Here is an 18,007-nt window from a genome sequence, read left to right on the forward strand (position 1 = left end):
TGGGGTACTGCTACTTGTTCCAGGTTTGGAAGCCGAGCAGTTAATTCTGCCCAATCTTAAATCTTTGCACAATGAGCACCAGGTAGTGGTTAGTTCATTTTCAAATGGAACCTCCGATCAGTGATTCACAGCATGGAGGCGAACAAAGGTTTGGCCTCATTAGACATTAGGAAGCATATCTTCACGTTCCACGTTGAGTTCATCCTTCAATTCAATAAAGCCACGACTCTGTGCGTATTCACCAAAATCAGGTCAGTGCTGGTGAGCTTATTGCATAAATAAGGAATCATAATCATACCTTCTTTAGAGTGTGGCTTGTTTACTACAAGTCACCTTCATAGTTACAGAACCACGTTTGCTTGGTTCTAGTACTTCCGGATCATGGTTGGATCCTAAATTTCGAAAGGTTACACCTAATTTCTTGTCGGTACTTTCAGTTCTGGGGGTAGTTTTTGTCACTTCTCTCCAGCGAGTTTTCTTTCGAAGTCCAAAGCACGAACCCTAAAGAACTTGGTCACGATTTTGTGGTGCATGAAGTTGATGGGCATGATGGTTTCCACCTTCGATACTATTCAACATGCCGTTTCAATTGTGGGAGTTCCAGCGAGTGTTTCTCCAAAAGTGAAAGGGTTGCTAGTCATCCCTCTCGTCTCATTGACTCATATATCCTATACCACTCATGGGTATCCAGTCACAATCCTGGCAGTCGGGATCCCAGCTGTCAAAATACCAATACCGCAATCCCGCCACTGACCGAAATGCTGGCACCAGCAACCCAACACCCAGGTTCCGGATCGATACACCGGTCAAGTTAGCCGCGATGGGGGGTAGGGGGGTTAGGGAGTCTTTGGGTGAAGGTAAGTATACCTACCTTGCCTGTCGGGATTCTGATCATCAGGATGTCGAGTCTGTATTCTGACCGCCGGCATCCCGTCAGCTGGCATTTCAATCCCAACCCCACTTGTGACTTGGTTGCTCAGGATTCGGTCATTGTGACCACAGACATGAACCTCCTAGGACAGGGTGCTGTGAAATTAAATTTCAGGAGTGAAATATGGAAGGAAGCAGTGAGGTGCGGGGTGAGAAAGGGAATGAGGGAGAGAGAGGTGCAGGGATGAGAGATGGATGTATATACTGTATACTAGGTGACTCAACACGCCCTACAGGAGCTCTTCACACCGTCAGAAGGGGCTACGCCCCCTTAACCCTTGCACGCCCTTGGGGAATACAACATTTTTATTATATGGAATATCACCGCGGGTGGGGCAGTGGGTCCAGAGGTGCAGTGGGTGTGGGGTTGCCGCGGATGGAGGAGAGGGTCCGGGGGTCCCGTGGGTGCAGGGGTCCTGCGGGTGGTGGAGGGGCGGGTGCAGTGATGCCGTGGGTGGAGGAGGGGCACTGTATATACATCATACCATTCACACATGATACACTGTACACATACCCCATGCACACTCTATACACAATACACCACACACACAATCTGCTGCAGCAGCAGCAGCAGCGGAGTAGTGAACCGGATGAGCGCTCCCTCACACTTGCTGCTGGCGCTGCTCCTGCTGTCCGGGTAAAGGCGGCGGGGGCTCGGAGTCGGGGTCGTGCCTAGGCTGCAGCAGCAGCAGCAGGTGATGGGCGGGAGCGCACCGGGCAGTGACACACGCATGGTGCGCCCCCGGCGGCTGTCAGAGACACGGGAGAGTGGATCCTCTGTCCCAGCAGCAGCAGCAACGGCGGGATGCGGCTTTACCCTCCGCCTCATGGCATCCTGTGTCCGGGCTCAGCCACCCTCCTAACCACAGCACAGGAGCCAGGAGCCGGGAACCGCGGGGAAGACGCATCCGGCTGGGAAGATGGCGGAGAGGTATTTGGCCAGATCTGTGACTCTATGACTGTGACTCCGCCCAGCGTTGTGACTCCACCCAGCGTTATACACACAGTCACAGAGTCACGGATCTGGGCTAATATATAGGAGATAAATAAACAACCCTGTTAGGATGCAATTATGAGCCTTATAGTTTCATTTTACGCCACTTCACCTTTTGGTCTCTCACACATACAGTGATACAAATCTCAAGTTAGAGAACACTAATGGGATGAAATACTTAATAAATTACTTTAGTTTGCATTTATAGCACATGCAATTCCAATTAGTAAAATGGCTAATTAAGCAAAGGCAAGATTATGTAAGATTGATATGATATTTACATAGTTTTGTTTAGTACACATATGCTGCTCTGTGTAGCCTCTGCTCACTAAGCAGTATATTTACTAAGGTGTGAGTTTATTTTTTAAAGTGTAGATGTTGCCCATAGCAACCATTCAGATACCACTTAACATTTTTTTTTCTCCAACAATTTTTTTATTGAAGCCACGGAAAACAATAAATACATGCAGTATCCATACAGTCTTAACATCTGTCTCGCAGTCACTGTTTTCCAAATATTAACAGTACTTATGTTATTTTATAACAAATAAAGACGTGTTGTAACCAACAATAGCTTATGCATGTTTACCTTATTCATTTGTAAAACTATTCAATGCCTGTATCCTGTGTTCCCTAATAAAAAGGAAGGCATAAAAAAAAAAGGGGATAAAAATTAAGAAAAAGAAAAGAGAGAGTCTTTTTGACGTTCCCAAATCTGGGATCCTTAAACACAAATAGGGGGATCCCCTTCCAATATTCTTAAAGTGTACCACAAAGTCAAGTGCAAACTCTTGTAAATCTTGGTTCTCATTTGCAGGGGCAAGTTAGCTACATAACTTTCCCATGGCCCTCATTCCGAGTTGATCGCTCGGTAAAAATCTTCGCATCGCAGCGATTTTCCGCTTAATGCGCATGCGCAATGTTCGCACTGCGACTGCGCCAAGTAAATTTGCTATGTAATTAGGAATTTTACTCACGGCTTTTTCATCGGTCTGGCGATCGTAATGTGATTGACAGGAAATGGGTGTTACTGGGCGGAAACAGGCCGTTTTATGGGCGTGTGGGAAAAAACGCTACCGTTTCCGGAAAAAACGCAGGAGTGGCCGGAGAAACGGAGGAGTGTCTGGGCGAACGCTGGGTGTGTTTGTGACGTCAAACCAGGAACGACAAGCACTGAACTGATCGCAGATGGCGAGTAAGTCTGGAGCTACTCTGAAACTGCTACGAGGTGTGTATTCGCAATATTGCGAATACATCGTTCGCAATTTTAAGATGCTAAGATTCACTCCCAGTAGGCGGCGGCTTAGCGTGAGCAACTCTGCTAAAATCGCCTTGCGAGCGACCAACTCGGAATGAGGGCCCATGTTTCAAAAAAAGCACCAACCCGCCTCTCGTTTTCGAACATGGTCTCCACCCAATCCATCCTAAAAATGTTGTGAAATTTCTCTTTGAATAATGAAAATACAGGAGGGCCCGAGCTCACCCAATTTTGCAAGATTGTTTTCTTTGCAGTGGAGCCGATTGCTAGTAATAGTTTCTTCCCCGCCTTTTGATACTCTTTGGGACCTGGGAGCACACCCAATTATAGCCCATTCTAGAGATAAAGGAACATAATTGATTAAAGTCCTTTCGGCCTCTCTTTTTACTCTCATCCAAAAACCCCTTTTAATTGGACAATCCCTTAGCATGTGAAATAAATCTGCTGTATCCCGGTTACATTTTGGACATCTATCCGTTGTCGTCAGACCCATAAGATATTGTCTGTTGGGGGAAAGATATGTTCTGTGAATAATGTTATAGAACAATTCTTTGTAAATACTTGCAGACAACAATCTACAGGAATTGTTTAGGATTCGGAGAAAATCACATGGGTGGACATAGATGAAAAATGAATCAACCACTGACTCATACCTGTCTGTGAAGCAGTGTGATCATATGTTTTATATAATAACTTATAATAGAAAGAAATTGCTTTTTTAAGACAGGGTCCTTGGTCTATTGTTTTATCTATGTTATTTCCCCAATCTAAATCCACAAATTCTCTGATTACTGTAGAGATGTAATGTTGTGCCTGCAGAAAAGCTATGGGATAAATTCGAAGAAAGTCGAACTTGGCTATTGCTTCCGAATACGTAAATGGACGTTTGTCTTTAAAATTAATCAAATGCCGTATATTGTTTACTTCTTCCCCCAGACGCCAAATGGTATAGGGGAGAGTTGCCAACTCATCTTGGAAGTGTGGATTTTTACACAGAGGCAAATTTATAGAGTAAAAAGATTGAAGGCCATATTGTTTTCGCAATATGTGCCAAACCCTTCTACCACTCCAAAGAAGAGGATTGTCCCGAAGTTCTGGGGAGATGTCCTGATCCTGGGTGTGAAGAAAGGCAGAGATGCTTATGTTTTTCAAAAATTTAGATTCCAGAAGAGTATTTGTGTATATATTTGTACCCTGTATCCAATCCACAATATATCGCAGATGGGTAGCGTGGCTATAATGCTCAATCTCCGGGAAATTTATCCCCCCATTTTCCTTTGGTTGGCACAATTTCACCATACTAATTCTACTTTTTTTCCCCTTCCAAATAAAGGTTCGAAAACAGCAGGCATTAATTTGCTTGACACCTGTCTTCGTCAAAAGGAGGGGGAGGACCTGCACCAAATACAATAATCTTGGGAAAGTGATCATCTTAATTAAATTCGCCCTCCAAAGATATGAGAGAGTTAATTTAGCCCACCCCTTGAGCTCCTTCGAGAGTGCATGAATTGCCCGAGTGTAATTGTATTTATATGGTTCCGCAGGATTCCTTGTCAAGGTAATACCTAAGTAAGTCAATGTTGTGGTGGACCATCGAATAAAAAAGGCTCTACTCCAATTAGGGATGCCAAACCAAAGCCTAAGAACAAACCTGACGATTTGTCTGTATTTATCACCAAGCCAGAGACATCGCCATACTCCTTGATTTTCTCTAATATGGATGCCAGGGAATCCCTAGGGTTATTGATGTATAAAAAAAGATCGTCTGCAAAAGCAGAAATTTTGACTTCACTAGATCCCATCTGTATCCCTTTAAAAGTAGACCAATTTTGTAGAATCCTCAGTAGAGGGTCTAAAGATAAATTGAAAAGCAGGGGAGACTCTGGCAACCCTGACGGGTGCCCCTGCATAGTGACAATCTATAACTGCACAGTCCATTTATTAATAGAGAAGTGGTTGGAGAATCATATAAAAAATGAATTAATCTAATATATGCCAGATCAAATGCTCCATGCTCTAACACAGCAAAGAGATGGGGCCAAAGGACCGTGTCAAAAGCCTTATGCGTGTCTAGGCTCAATAATAAATTGTTTGAGGTCGAGAGGTTCATTGAGAAGACTGTCACTGCTATAGCCGAATGAATAGCTCATACCGAATGCCTGCCACTCACAAAACCTGTTTGGTGTTCTGTAAGCAAACTCGGCAGTATAGACTGCAATCTGTTAGCCATGATCTTAGATAGAATTTTTAAATCAACATTTAGCAACGTGATTGGCCTGTAAGAACCTAACAGCTGAGGGTCTTTCCCCTGCATTGGTAATAGGATGGTATGTGATTCATTGAATCTTGAGATTTGTGGGAATTCATTATACATTTTTTGGTATAATTCTTGTACAGCAGGAAGAATGTTATCCATCAATATTTTGTAATAATGCCCCGAAAGGCCATCCGGTCCTGGAGCCTTTCGCAGTTGTAAGTTTTTGATGACCCCTGCAATTTCTTCAAGGGTAATTGAACCATTAAGGTTATCCCGTTGTTCCTGTGACAGTTGTGGAAGTCTAGCTTCCTGTAATATATGGTTCTGGAGCTCTATATCAGTTGGTTTATCCGTATATAATTGCTCAAAATACTCCTGAAACAAATTTAATATACACTTGGAATCTGTAACAGGGGTATTTTCTCTGGGAGTTTTAATAGCCGACTTCCAAGGACAAGACATGGTTGCCAGCAATCTGCCCGCCTTGTCTCCCCATCTATAATATTTATGCTTTGAGATTTCCAAAGAGTTGTTAGCCTGATAAATTAGAAAACTTTCCAATAGCTGCCTAGCCTGCTTGTATGAAACCCAATCATCACCTGGAGATAAGGTATATTCCCGAAACTTAGAGGAAACCTTCGCTCTAAGAGAATTATATAAAGTATTGGACTCCTTTCTCTTCTTAGCAACATATCCAATAATGTGACCTCTCATGACGGCCTTTGAAGATTGCCAAAAGAGAACAAGGTCATCCCAGTGGACTATGTTATCATCTACAAATTCTGACCATTTCCCATTCAGATAAAGTTTAAAGTCCTCGCTAGCCACTAAGTGTATTGGAAATCTCCAATTGCGATTCACCGATGTAGAGAGTACCAACCTCAACGCAATGGAAATGGGGGCATGATCTGATATTATAATATCGTACATATTTGTCCGTATAAGATTGGTAACCAGTGAGTCCGAGATCAGTAAATAAGCAATCCTTGAAAAAGATCAGTGGACTCCTGAATGGAAAGTAAAGGACTTGTCGAGGGGTTTAACAACCGCCATGGATCTGACAAACCCAAAGCTGTAGTGAAAGATGAAATAATTTTCCATTGCAAGGAGCATGGATTATTAGGTGGAGGAGATTTATCCAATTGAGGATCGAGGACGGTATTAAAGTCCCCTGCCATGATAAGAGGGAAATTATCACGCTGACTTAAAATTTGCAGTATAATGTTGAAAATAAGATTTTAAACCTACCGGTAAATCTATTTCTCCTAGTCCGTAGAGGATGCTGGGGACTCCGTAAGGACCATGGGGTATAGACGGGCTCCACAGGAGATAGGGCACCTAAAAAGAACTTTGACTATGGGTGTGCACTGGCTACTCTATGCCCCTCCTCCAGACCTCAGTTAGAGAACTGTGCCCAGAGGAGATGGACAATACAAGGCAGGATTTAGCAATCCAAGGGCAAGATTCCTACCAGCCCACACCAATCATACCATGTAACCTGGAACATACATAACCAGTTAACCGTATGAACAACAACAGTAACGGTCCAAGACCGATTTCAACTGTAACAACCCTTATGTAAGCAACAACTATATACAAGTCTTGCAGAGTTTCCGCACTGGGACGGGCGCCCAGCATCCTCTACGGACTAGGAGAAATAGATTTACCGGTAGGTTTAAAATCTTATTTTCTCTTACGTCCTAGAGGATGCTGGGGACTCCGTAAGGACCATGGGGTTTATACCAAAGCATCCAATCGGGCGGGAGAGTGCGTATGACTCTGCAGCACCGACTGAGCAAACGCTAGGTCCTCATCAGCCAGGGTATCAAACTTGTAGAATTTAGCAAAAGTGTTTGACCCCAACCAAGTCGCCGCTCGGCAAAGTTGTAATGCCGAGACGCCTCGGGCAGCCGCCCAAGAAGAGCCCACCTTCCTAATGGAATGGGCCTTAACCGAATTTGGTACCGGCAATCCAGCCGTAGAGTGAGCCTGCTGAATCGTATTACAGATCCAGCGAGCAATAGTCTGCTTCGAAGCAGGTGCGCCAATCTTATTGGCCGCATACAGGACAAACAGAGTCTCTGTTTTCCTAAGTCTAGCCGTCCTGGCTACATACATTTTTAAGGCCCTGACTACGTTCAGGGATCTGGAATCCTCCAGGTCACTTGTAGCCACAGGCACCACAATAGGTTAATTCATATGGAATGAAGAAACCACTTTAGGTAAAAATTGCGGACGTGTCCTCAATTCAGCTCGATCCACATGAAAAATCAAGTAGGGGCTCTTGTGTGACAAAGCCGCCAATTCTGACACTCGCCTTGCTGATGCTAAGGCCAACAACATGACCACCTTCCAGGTAAGAAATTTCAACTCAACCTTGTTAAGCGGTTCAAACCAGTGTGATTTTAGGAACTGCAACACTACGTTCAGGTCCCATGGTGCCACTGGAGGCACAAAAGGGGGCTGGATGTGCAGCACTCCCTTTACAAACGTCTGGACTTCTGGAAGAGAAGCCAATTCCTTCTGAAAGAAAATCGAGAGGGCCGAAATCTGTACCTTAACAGAGCCTAATTTCAGGCCCATATCCACTCCTGTCTGTAGGAAGTGGAGAAAACGACCCAGATGAAAATCTTCCGTAGGTGCATTCTTGGTCTCACACCAAGACGCATACTTTCGCCAGATATGGTGATAATGTTTTACCGTCACCTCCTTCCTAGCCTTTATTAAAGTAGGGATGACCTCTTCCGTAATCCCCTTTTTCGCTAGGATTCGGCGTTCAACCGCCATGACGTCAAACGTAACCGCGGTAAGTCTTGAAATACACAGGGCCCCTGTTGCAACAGGTCTTCCCTCAGAGGAAGAGGCCAGGGGTCTCCTGTGAGCATCTCTTGTAGATCCGAGTACCAGGCCCTTCGAGGCCAGTCTGGGACAACGAGTATCGTCTGTACTCTTCTTCGTCTTATGATCCTCAACACTTTTGTGATGAGAGGAAGAGGAGGAAACACGTAGACCGATTTGAACACCCACGGTGTTACCAGAGTGTCTACTGCTACTGCCTGAGGGTCCCGAGACCTGGCACAATACCTACGAAGTTTTTTGTTGAGGCGTGACGCCATCATGTCTATTTGAGGAGTTCCCCAAAGACGCGTTACGTCTGCAAAGACTTCTTGATGACGTCCCCACTCTCCTGGATGGAGATCGTGTCTGCTGAGGAAGTCTGCTTCCCAGTTGTCCACTCCCGGAATGAAGACAGCCGACAGAGCGCTTACATGATTTTCCGCCCAGCGAAGGATCCTTGTGGCTTCCGCCATCGCGACTCTGCTTCTTGTCCCGCCTTGGCGGTTCACATGAGCCACTGCTGTGACATTGTCTGATTGAATCAGAACCGGTAGGTTTCGAAGAAAACTCTCCGCTTGTCGAAGGCCGTTGTAAATGGCCCTGAGTTCCAACACATTGATGTGTAGACAGGACTCCTGGTCTGACCAAAGACCCTGAAAATTCTTTCCCTGCGTGACCGCTCCCCATCCTCGGAGGCTCGCGTCCGTGGTAACCAGGATCCAATCCTGAATTCCGTATCTGCGACCCTCCAGGAGGTGAGCACTTTGCAACCACCACAGGAGGGACACTCTGGCACCTGGGGACAGAGTTATTTTCCGATGTAAGTGCAGATGGGACCCGGACCACTTGTCCAGAAGATCCCATTGAAAAGTCCTTGCATGGAACCTTCCGAAGGGAATGGCCTCGTAGGCCGCCACCATTTTCCCCAGAACTCGAGTGCATTGGTGAACTGACACACTTTTCGGTTTTAGCAGGTCTCTGACCATGTCCTGGATGTCCTGGGCTCTCTCTATTGGGAGGAAGACCTTCATTTGTTCCGTATCCAGTATCATACCTAGGAACGGTAGTCGAGTTGTCGGAATCAACTGTGACTTCGGTAGATTTAGAATCCAACCGTGTTGCTGGAGCACTCTCAGAGAGAGCGCCACACTGCTCAGCAATTTCTCCCTTGATCTCGCTTTTATCAGGAGATCGTCCAAGTATGGGATAATTGTGACTCCATGCTTGCGCAGGACCACCATCATTTCCGCCATTATCTTGGTGCAAATCCTCGGGGCCGTGGAGAATCCAAACGGCAACGTCTGAAATTGGTAATGACAATCCTGTACAGCGAATCTCAGGTATTCCTGATGGGGGGCATATATGGGGACATGAAGGTACGCATCCTTTATGTCCAGAGATACCATAAACTCCCCCTCCTCCATGTTGGCTATTATCGCTCTGAGAGATTCCATTTTGAATTTGAATCTTTTTATGTACAGGTTTAGGGATTTCAGATTCAAAATAGGTCTGACCGAACCGTCCGGTTTCGGGAGCACAAATAGGGTTGAGTAGTAACCTTTTCCCTGCTGGTGCAGGGTAACCTTGATTATCACTTGCTGTATACACAGCGTTTGAATTGCAGCTAACACTATATCCCTGTCCGATGTGGAAGCTGGTAGGGCCGATTTGAAAAATCGGCGCGGGGGCACCTCCTCGAATTCCAATTTGTAACCCTGGGAAACCATTTCCAACACCCAGGGATTCAGGTCTGAACTGACCCAGGCCTGACTGAAAAGTCGAAGACGTGCCCCCACCGGTGCGGACTCCCTCAGGGGAGCCCTAGCGTCATGCTGTGGGTTTTGGAGCAGCCGGGGAGGACTTTTGTTCCTGGGCACCTGCCGAAGCAGGTGCTCTTTTGCCTCTGCCCTTACCTCTGGCGAGGAAAGAGGATCCCCGACCTCTTCTGGACTTGTGCGACCGAAAGGACTGCATCTGATAGGGTGTCACTTTCTTTTGCTGTTGGGGAATATATGGTAAAAAATGTGATTTACCTGCTGTAGCTGTGGAAACCAGGTCCGTCAGCCCATCCCCAAACAATACATCACCCTTATAGGGTAGTACTTCCATATGTTTTTTGGAATCCGCATCACCCGTCCATTGGCGAGTCCATAAGGATCTTCTCGTTGAGATAGACATGGCATTGGCCCTAGAAGCTAGCAATCCAATGTCCCTTTGAGCATCCCTCATAAATAAGACTGCGTCTTTTATATGGGCTAGAGTTAAGAATATAGTATCCTTATCCATATTATCAAATTTATCTGTCAGCTCATCTGTCCAAGCTGCAATTGCGCTACACACCCATGCCGACGCAATTGTCGGTCTTAGCACAGCACCAGTATGAGAATAAATACACTTTAAGGTAGTTTCTTGCCTGCGATCTGCAGGGTCCTTAAGGGCCCCTGTGTCAGGAGACGGTAGCGCCACTTTCTTGGACAAGCGCGTCAGGGCCTTGTCCACAGTGGGGGGTGATTCCCAAATCTCCCTGTCCTGCTTACGGAAGGGGTATGCCATATAAATTCTTTTGGGGATCTGCGGTCTCTTTTCCGGAGTCTCCCAAGCTTTTCCAAAGAAATCATTTAATTCATGAGATGTGGGAAAGTTAATAATCTGTTTCTTTTCCTTAAACATGTGTACCCTTGTGTCGGGGACTGAGGGTTCATCCTCAATATGCAACACATCCCTTATTGCCACAATCATACACTGAATGGTTTTAGTCACCCTAGGGTGCAATTTTACTTCGTCGTAGTCGACACTGGAATCAGAATCCGTGTCGGTAGCAGAGTCTTGTGTTAAGGGACGCTTTTGAGACCCCGACGGGCCCTGTGAGTCGGTCCAATCCGAGGATTGACCCCCTGATGTCCCCCCTAATTCAGCCTTATCAAGCCTTTTATGTAAAGATGCCACACTTGCATTCAACATATGCCACATGTCCATCCAATCTGGAGTCGGCACAACTGACGGGGACACACCACTCATTTGCTCCTCCTCCTCCTTGGAGAAGCCTTCCGCCTCAGACATGTCGACACACACGTACCGACACCCCACACACACAGGGATTAACCTATAAGGGGACAAAACCCCAACCAGGCCCTAAGGAGGGACAGAGAGAGAGTATGCCAGCACACACCAGCGCTTAAAAACACTGGAAAAATTATGACCAGATAGCGCTTTTCTATATATAATATACCAATTCCCACTCACTGCGTCGCTAATGTGCCCCCCCTCTCTTTTTTCCAGCCTGTGAAGTTCAGCAGGGGAGAGACCAGGGAGCCAGCGTTTTCCTCATGCAGCTTCTGTGGAGAAAATGGCGCTGGTTAGTGCTGAGGATCAAGCCCCGCCCACCCGACGACGGGCTTCGATCCCAGTGATTTTTCAATGAAAATGGCGGGGATCTTAGATTTACTGCCTCCGCAGCCTAATCTATCTGCATTTGCCAAATGTGAGGTTTATTGCTGCCCAGGGCTGCGCGCCTTACCTCATGAAGATCTGATGTCTTCTGCCGCCTAAGATGTCTTCTGCCTTCTCATCCGGCTTCTTTCTTCGGCATCTGTGAGGAGGATGGCGGCGCGGCTCCGGGACGAACCCCAGGTGAGACCTGTGTTCCGACTCCCTTTGGAGCTAATGGTGTCCAGTAGCCTTAGAAGCAGTGCCCAACTTGACAAGCCAGCCCTGCTTCTCTCTCCTCAGTTCCACAATGCAGGGAGCCTGTTGCCAACAGGACTCCCTGAAAATAAAAAACCTTACAAAATTCTTCTTCAACAGAAAACTCTGGAGAGCTCTCTGCAGTGCACCCATTCTCCTCTGGGCACAAGATCTAACTGAGGTCTGGAGGAGGGGCATAGAGGGAGGAGCCAGTGCACACCCATAGTCAAAGTTCTCTTTAGGTGCCCTATCTCCTGCGGAGCCCGTCTATACCCCATGGTCCTTACGGAGTCCCCAGCATCCTCTAGGACGTAAGAGAAAAAGTGTTGAGTGTCCACATTTGGTGCATATACATTTATTAGTGTATATTTATCATTATAAATCATAGCATCCATTATTATATACCTCCCCTCCAGGTCGACAATCTGATCCAACACAGTAACAGGTACATTTCTCAGAAAAAGGATGGCGACGCCTCTGGACTTGGTTCGAAAGGGTGCGGAAATACATTGGGCAATCCAGGGAGCTCGAAGAGAGCAGTCGTGCCCTACTTTCCAGTGTGTCTTGTGGATAAACATTATATCTGGATTTAATTTATGAAGGTGGGACACAATACGTTTCCGTTTAACAGGACTATTTGCTCCCTCCACATTCCATGATACCAAATTTAAGTTTAGAGGAGTGTTTACTATATTATTTGTGTTTATTGACATTACTAACCCACCCCCTCACGGGGTCGAATGATAGTAGCAGACCTCAAACTCACAAGAAAATTTAGGGTGGAGACCATGTTCAGCCGGAAGGCGAGTGTCAACCCCTCCCGTCCAGGAACCAGTGGATCCCAAGATACAGGCACCGTTACAAACATATAGTTAAGATAAAGTAGCAAAATACATCCATGCTTCAATATACCATTTGTTTTAATTTTTCAAACTTCAACCAGCAGTCAAGAAAACCCTGCAGCAATTCTGCTGTCCAGAGTGAAACAACCAATAAAATCCTATCGATTTTATGTATACCAATCTGACAAACCAACAGCAATAAAGGGGAAAAGAAAAAGGGATTACAAAGGAAAGGTACGAAGCTTCGTACCTTTCCTTTGTAAACCCTTTTTCTTTTCCCCTTTATGTGTTAAAGCTGAGATGGGGTGATGAGGAAGAAAGATGAAGGAAAGGAGAGGGGAAAAGAAAAGAGAAAAAGCAACAAACCAAAAAGGAGGGGGCGGGGACACACACACACACGGATGTACGGACTCCCTTGTGTGGAGAAAACCAAAAATCTTGGGGAGGGAACTCCATATTTTATCATCTAATCAACCAGATATTGCCACGTGGATGCCATGACTAGACAATTACCCGGACAAGAGAAAAAATAAATAAATAAAAACTACAGCTGTTTACCTCCCCTTCATAAATACTGTACAATTAGAAGAGGTGTCCTATTTGAACCTCTACCTCTACACAGGTAATTAAGGAGAGTGAGGTGAACATGATGGAGATCTGGGGCTCATGAGACTTCGTTTGGCCTGTTCAGGATCATCAAAAATTACTGGTTTGCCCTTCACTATTACCCTCAACTTCGCCGGGTAGAGTAAAGCAAATCAGCTCTCACGATCATGGAGGAAGCAACATATTTCTGAGAAGGCTCTTAGTTTTTGAACCACATTAGCCGAAAAATCTTGGAAAATAAGAATTCTGATCTCCCTCAAAGAAAAGTTGTGACTTACGATATTGGGACAGAATTCTTTCTTTTACTTCATAATCCAAGAATTTAGCCACCACTGGCCTGGTTCTCCCTTGGACATTCCTCCGAGGTGTTCTCCACGACATCTATTTTTTTCCAGAATTGCCTGGATAGTATTAGAATTAGACTGACCTTGTTGCTGCACCACTTGTAGGGAATCTTCCACATCACTCGTACGTTGTTCTAATGTATCTAAGCGAGTAGATCGTTTAGTATTTAAATCTTAAGGAGGTTTGTTTATGAGAGGCAACAGAATTTTAGACATTTCCTTTGCCATATCGGCTAAGGGTAAAGATTCCACAGGTATAACCTGTAGCATAGGGGCTGTGACAGAATCTGAGGAATTGTCAGAACATAAGGTCGGTTGAGAAATAGTGTCTTTATTACCCTTAGTCTTAGTTTTCCCCATGTCTGAACTAGGTAAAGACTGTCGTGGTCCTGATGGCTTCTCAACAAATTTGTCCATGCCCTATGAGGACCCCCACTCCTAAACTTTAGACCAAACTTAGTGTTATGCTACATATAAGATAGCTAAATACGGTAAGATCTAGCTTCGTCCACCTGACTATGTAATGTTATCTACAGTTGTGCTCATAAGTTTACATACCCTAGCAGAATTTGTGATTTTCTGCCCATATGTCAGAGAATATGAATGATAACTCACAAACTTTTCTTTCACTCATGGTTAGTGGTTGGGTGAAGCCATTTATTGTCAAACAACTGTGTTTACTCTTTTTAAATCATAATGACAACAGAAACTACCTAAATACACAAATTTTGCTAGGGTATGTAAACTTATGAGCACAACTGTACACGCAATGAGGATATTCTTCCTCACCACCCCTGACTAGGGATGATAGCACCTTTACATTCACCCTTAAAAAAAAAAAATTTTTTAAACTGGGCGCGGTAAATAGGCAAGAGCTATAAACCACCGTTACCCTATGTAAGAGTTACAACCAGAATCTGACTGAATACTATAGAGTGTACCTGCAGTTACTATTCACAAACTTCCCATTTAAAGTTGTCCTGTAAACCGACTTGTAGCATAAAGCAATTACAATATTATGAGATTTTACAAAATGGAAAGAGAGAGATATGTCTTTACTATAACCTAAATTAAAGTCAGCTTCTGTAGCTGCGCTCAGTAAGTCTTAGTAAGTCTTCAAATATTACCAAATTTAGACAAACACAACTCTTCAGTAGCACTTTTCTTTACTTTTTCCTTTCTCTCCCTTCCTCTCGTCCTACTATGTATATAAAAGGGTAACCTTGGAGATAATAGAAAAGGATGATGCAAATGTGTCACTATAAAAAGCTGTGGAGAAATAAACTACTGCAACTTTGTCTGAAAGGTCACATATTTAGATCCAGATGGCCACTAGGTGTCAGTGTTACTTCACAGAGGTTATTCCCAATGTAGCCTTACAGTTTCATCTCACTGTAATAAACTTCTTAAAGAAGTTTCAAGATTAGAAGAGAATTAGGTGTACAGAATTCAGCTCAAGGAAACTTGCATCCCTCACAAATAGCTGCTAGGGTTATATGGCAGAGTAACAATAGAGATTAATCTCACTTATACGTGCTGTGGCCAATTAACCTCAGGGTCCCCTAGTAGTAAACAGTGACATTCATTAGAATATACAATACACATATATTACCCAGCAGTGTAAAACAATTTGTTGGGGGCCAGCTTACATCCTAATAAATAAGGCTCCTCGTGACTCCCAGCTACAGAATCTGTCAACACATGTAGAGATGAGTTTGGCTGATTTAGCTCCTACGCACTGAGGGAGTTTTAGGCAGAGATCCTTATATGTAAAGCACTATGGTGAATTATCACAACTGTAGGGAAAGTCCAGCTTGAGACTTTTGCAATGTAGTCCCAGTTATCTCGAGCACAAAACGTCCAGGGTATTCAGAGTCTTAATATCCCCATAATACCGTCCCAGTGAGTGAGAACTTGAAAAGACCACACTTATGACTTGCCTATACCAAATAGGATACAGTCCCGTGTCTACCCTGAAGTGTACAGCTATTCTCCCCTCTCCCTGCGAACCAACTCACCCCAGTAAGAACCAGACAGAAACAAGTGTAAGAGGGGTGAGCAGCTCCCAACTTATGACACCCTCTGCGGTCCGTGAAGCTGATCACCACGCAACTCAGTCGATGTAGTCTCTGGGCAGCTCACCCGTGGCCAAACTGCGTCTCCTGTAGTGATGGCCTCTCTACAAACGCTACCAGCGGTCCCAGTATTGACCTCTCAGCTCCTCCAGACATCGCCAAGCACCACCCACAGCCCGAGACCGGGGAACAGCAACATCAACCTCGGGTGTCGAGCAAGCTCCCTCCACGTAGCCCAGAGAACCCTCCGTCGCAGATCATACGATGCAGCTCCAACAGTACAGGCAGCGCTCTCCGAAGCCCCGCGGCCGAGACACCTCCCAGCAATTCTCTGACGATCCTGCCGATGATAGACAGTCGCGTCCGTTCACCTGCACTCCATAGAAGCTACTCCAGGGAACATCAACCAGAGATCAAGCGTCCCGGACAAAGGGCATGAATCCCAGGCAGCCCGCACGTCCCTGATTCAGGTCTCAAGACAGGTAATGCAGGATCATGGGTCTTCGGGCTGGCTCCAACACTGACAGGCAAGCTAGCATACTGACCTCCCGCTTCGGCAAGTTGGAACTGCCGGCTGCAGCTGGGCAATATCCACCTCTTAAGAGGGAACCGGTCCTCTAACTGGGTTTGAGGCAGGGATACGGCGTATGAGCATCAGCCAGGCTCTGTCTCAGGATCTCTGTTCCGTAGTCCCGTCTTCATGCCAAAATGGTGGCGTTCATGCAGGCCTTCATCAAAAGAGGCCAGACTCCGGTGGTAAAATAAGATGCTGATTCCAAATTGGTATCGTCGGGAACAGCTTCTTTTCTGCTTCCAAATAGGGTAGTTTCTGAAGTCCAATTTAAGGTTTGACCCATGGATGGAAGCAGATTCCCAATATCTCTGTCGGGAGGATAACTAAAATGCGGCCATACTTGATGCCCCGCCCACCGGAAGTCCATCAGATTCCACTTAACATTTATCTAACTGCTTCTAGAAGATAATAGCAAGAATCTGATCAGCTACTATGGGCAACATTTCCACTTCTAAAAAAATCACACCCTAGTAAATATACCCCTAAGACTAGTGACACTCAAAGGTATCCAATGACTGAACTCGCTGTACTTTCACTGTAACATAACAATGAAGGATAGACGGTTAGCAGTACTATAGTATAACTATACATTATGGCATTTACAAGGTGCATAGAGGAAGGATGTGCTGCAACTAACATCATCCAAACAGATGGTAGCTTTAATCATTGTAGTGTAATCATACGAATGATAGATAAAAAGACTGTCCGTCATGGGCTACAACATGCATTGCACATGCACTATTTAAGTAACTGAACTCTGTATCAATGCTATTGTAAGGAATTGTATTACAGGCTGAGTATCCCATATCCAAATATTCCGAAATACGGAATATTCCGAAATACGGAATATTCCGAAATACGGAATATTCCAAAATACGGAATATTCCAAAATACAGACTTTTTTGAGTGAGACTGAGATAGTGAAACCTTTGTTTTTTGATGGCTTAATGTACACAAACTTTGTTTAATACTCAAAGTTATTAAAAATATTGTATTAAATGACCTTCAGGCTGTGTGCATAAGGTGTATATGAAACATAAATGAATTGTGTGAATGTACACACACTTTGTTTAATGCACAAAGTTATAAAAAATACTGGCTAAAATTACCTTCAGGCTGTGTGTATAAGGTGTATATGTGACATAAATGCATTCTGTGCTTAGATTTAGGTCCCATCACCATAATATCTCATTATGGTATGCAATTATTCCAAAATACGGAAAAATCCGATATCCAAAATTCCTCTGGTCCCAAGCATTTTGGATAAGGGATACTCAACCTGTATCTCGAGTACCTAAAAAATACAGTATGTCATCAACGCAGGAATACATTTTCTTGTGAACATTACCTTCAATTGTCCTATTTCTTTAAACCTGTATACTTCATCTTCCCAGAGTTTCATATTTTTGCCAAGTATTTTCTGACATTTTCTAAAGGAAATAAATAAGGAAGAGAATTGTTACTTGGGAAGACAATTTGTATAAGATCTCCAAACTCCCTGTTACTACAGAAAACATAAAAAATATGGGTCACCCCATGGATTGCACGCAGGTCAGAATGTTAACCACAAGCCTTTTGCCACCAGTAATTATATATTGTGGTGAA

The 18,007-nt window shown here is 44.7% G+C and overlaps 1 protein-coding gene across 2 annotated transcripts in view; it reads right to left on the reverse strand.

Moving 5' to 3' along the window:
• The window catches only part of VPS41 (VPS41 subunit of HOPS complex), a 661,741-nt gene that overhangs the window by 296,632 nt on the left and 347,102 nt on the right, over positions 1-18,007 (reverse strand). For both annotated transcript variants that reach the window (XM_063922529.1, XM_063922530.1), the window contains exon 16: positions 17,751-17,832. In XM_063922529.1, coding sequence (XP_063778599.1) covers positions 17,751-17,832 — 82 coding nt within the window. The remainder of the gene's footprint in view (positions 1-17,750; positions 17,833-18,007) is intronic.

The sequence above is a fragment of the Pseudophryne corroboree genome, chromosome 5 (genome assembly GCF_028390025.1).
Source record: "Pseudophryne corroboree isolate aPseCor3 chromosome 5, aPseCor3.hap2, whole genome shotgun sequence".
Taxonomy (NCBI): Eukaryota; Metazoa; Chordata; class Amphibia; order Anura; family Myobatrachidae; genus Pseudophryne; species Pseudophryne corroboree.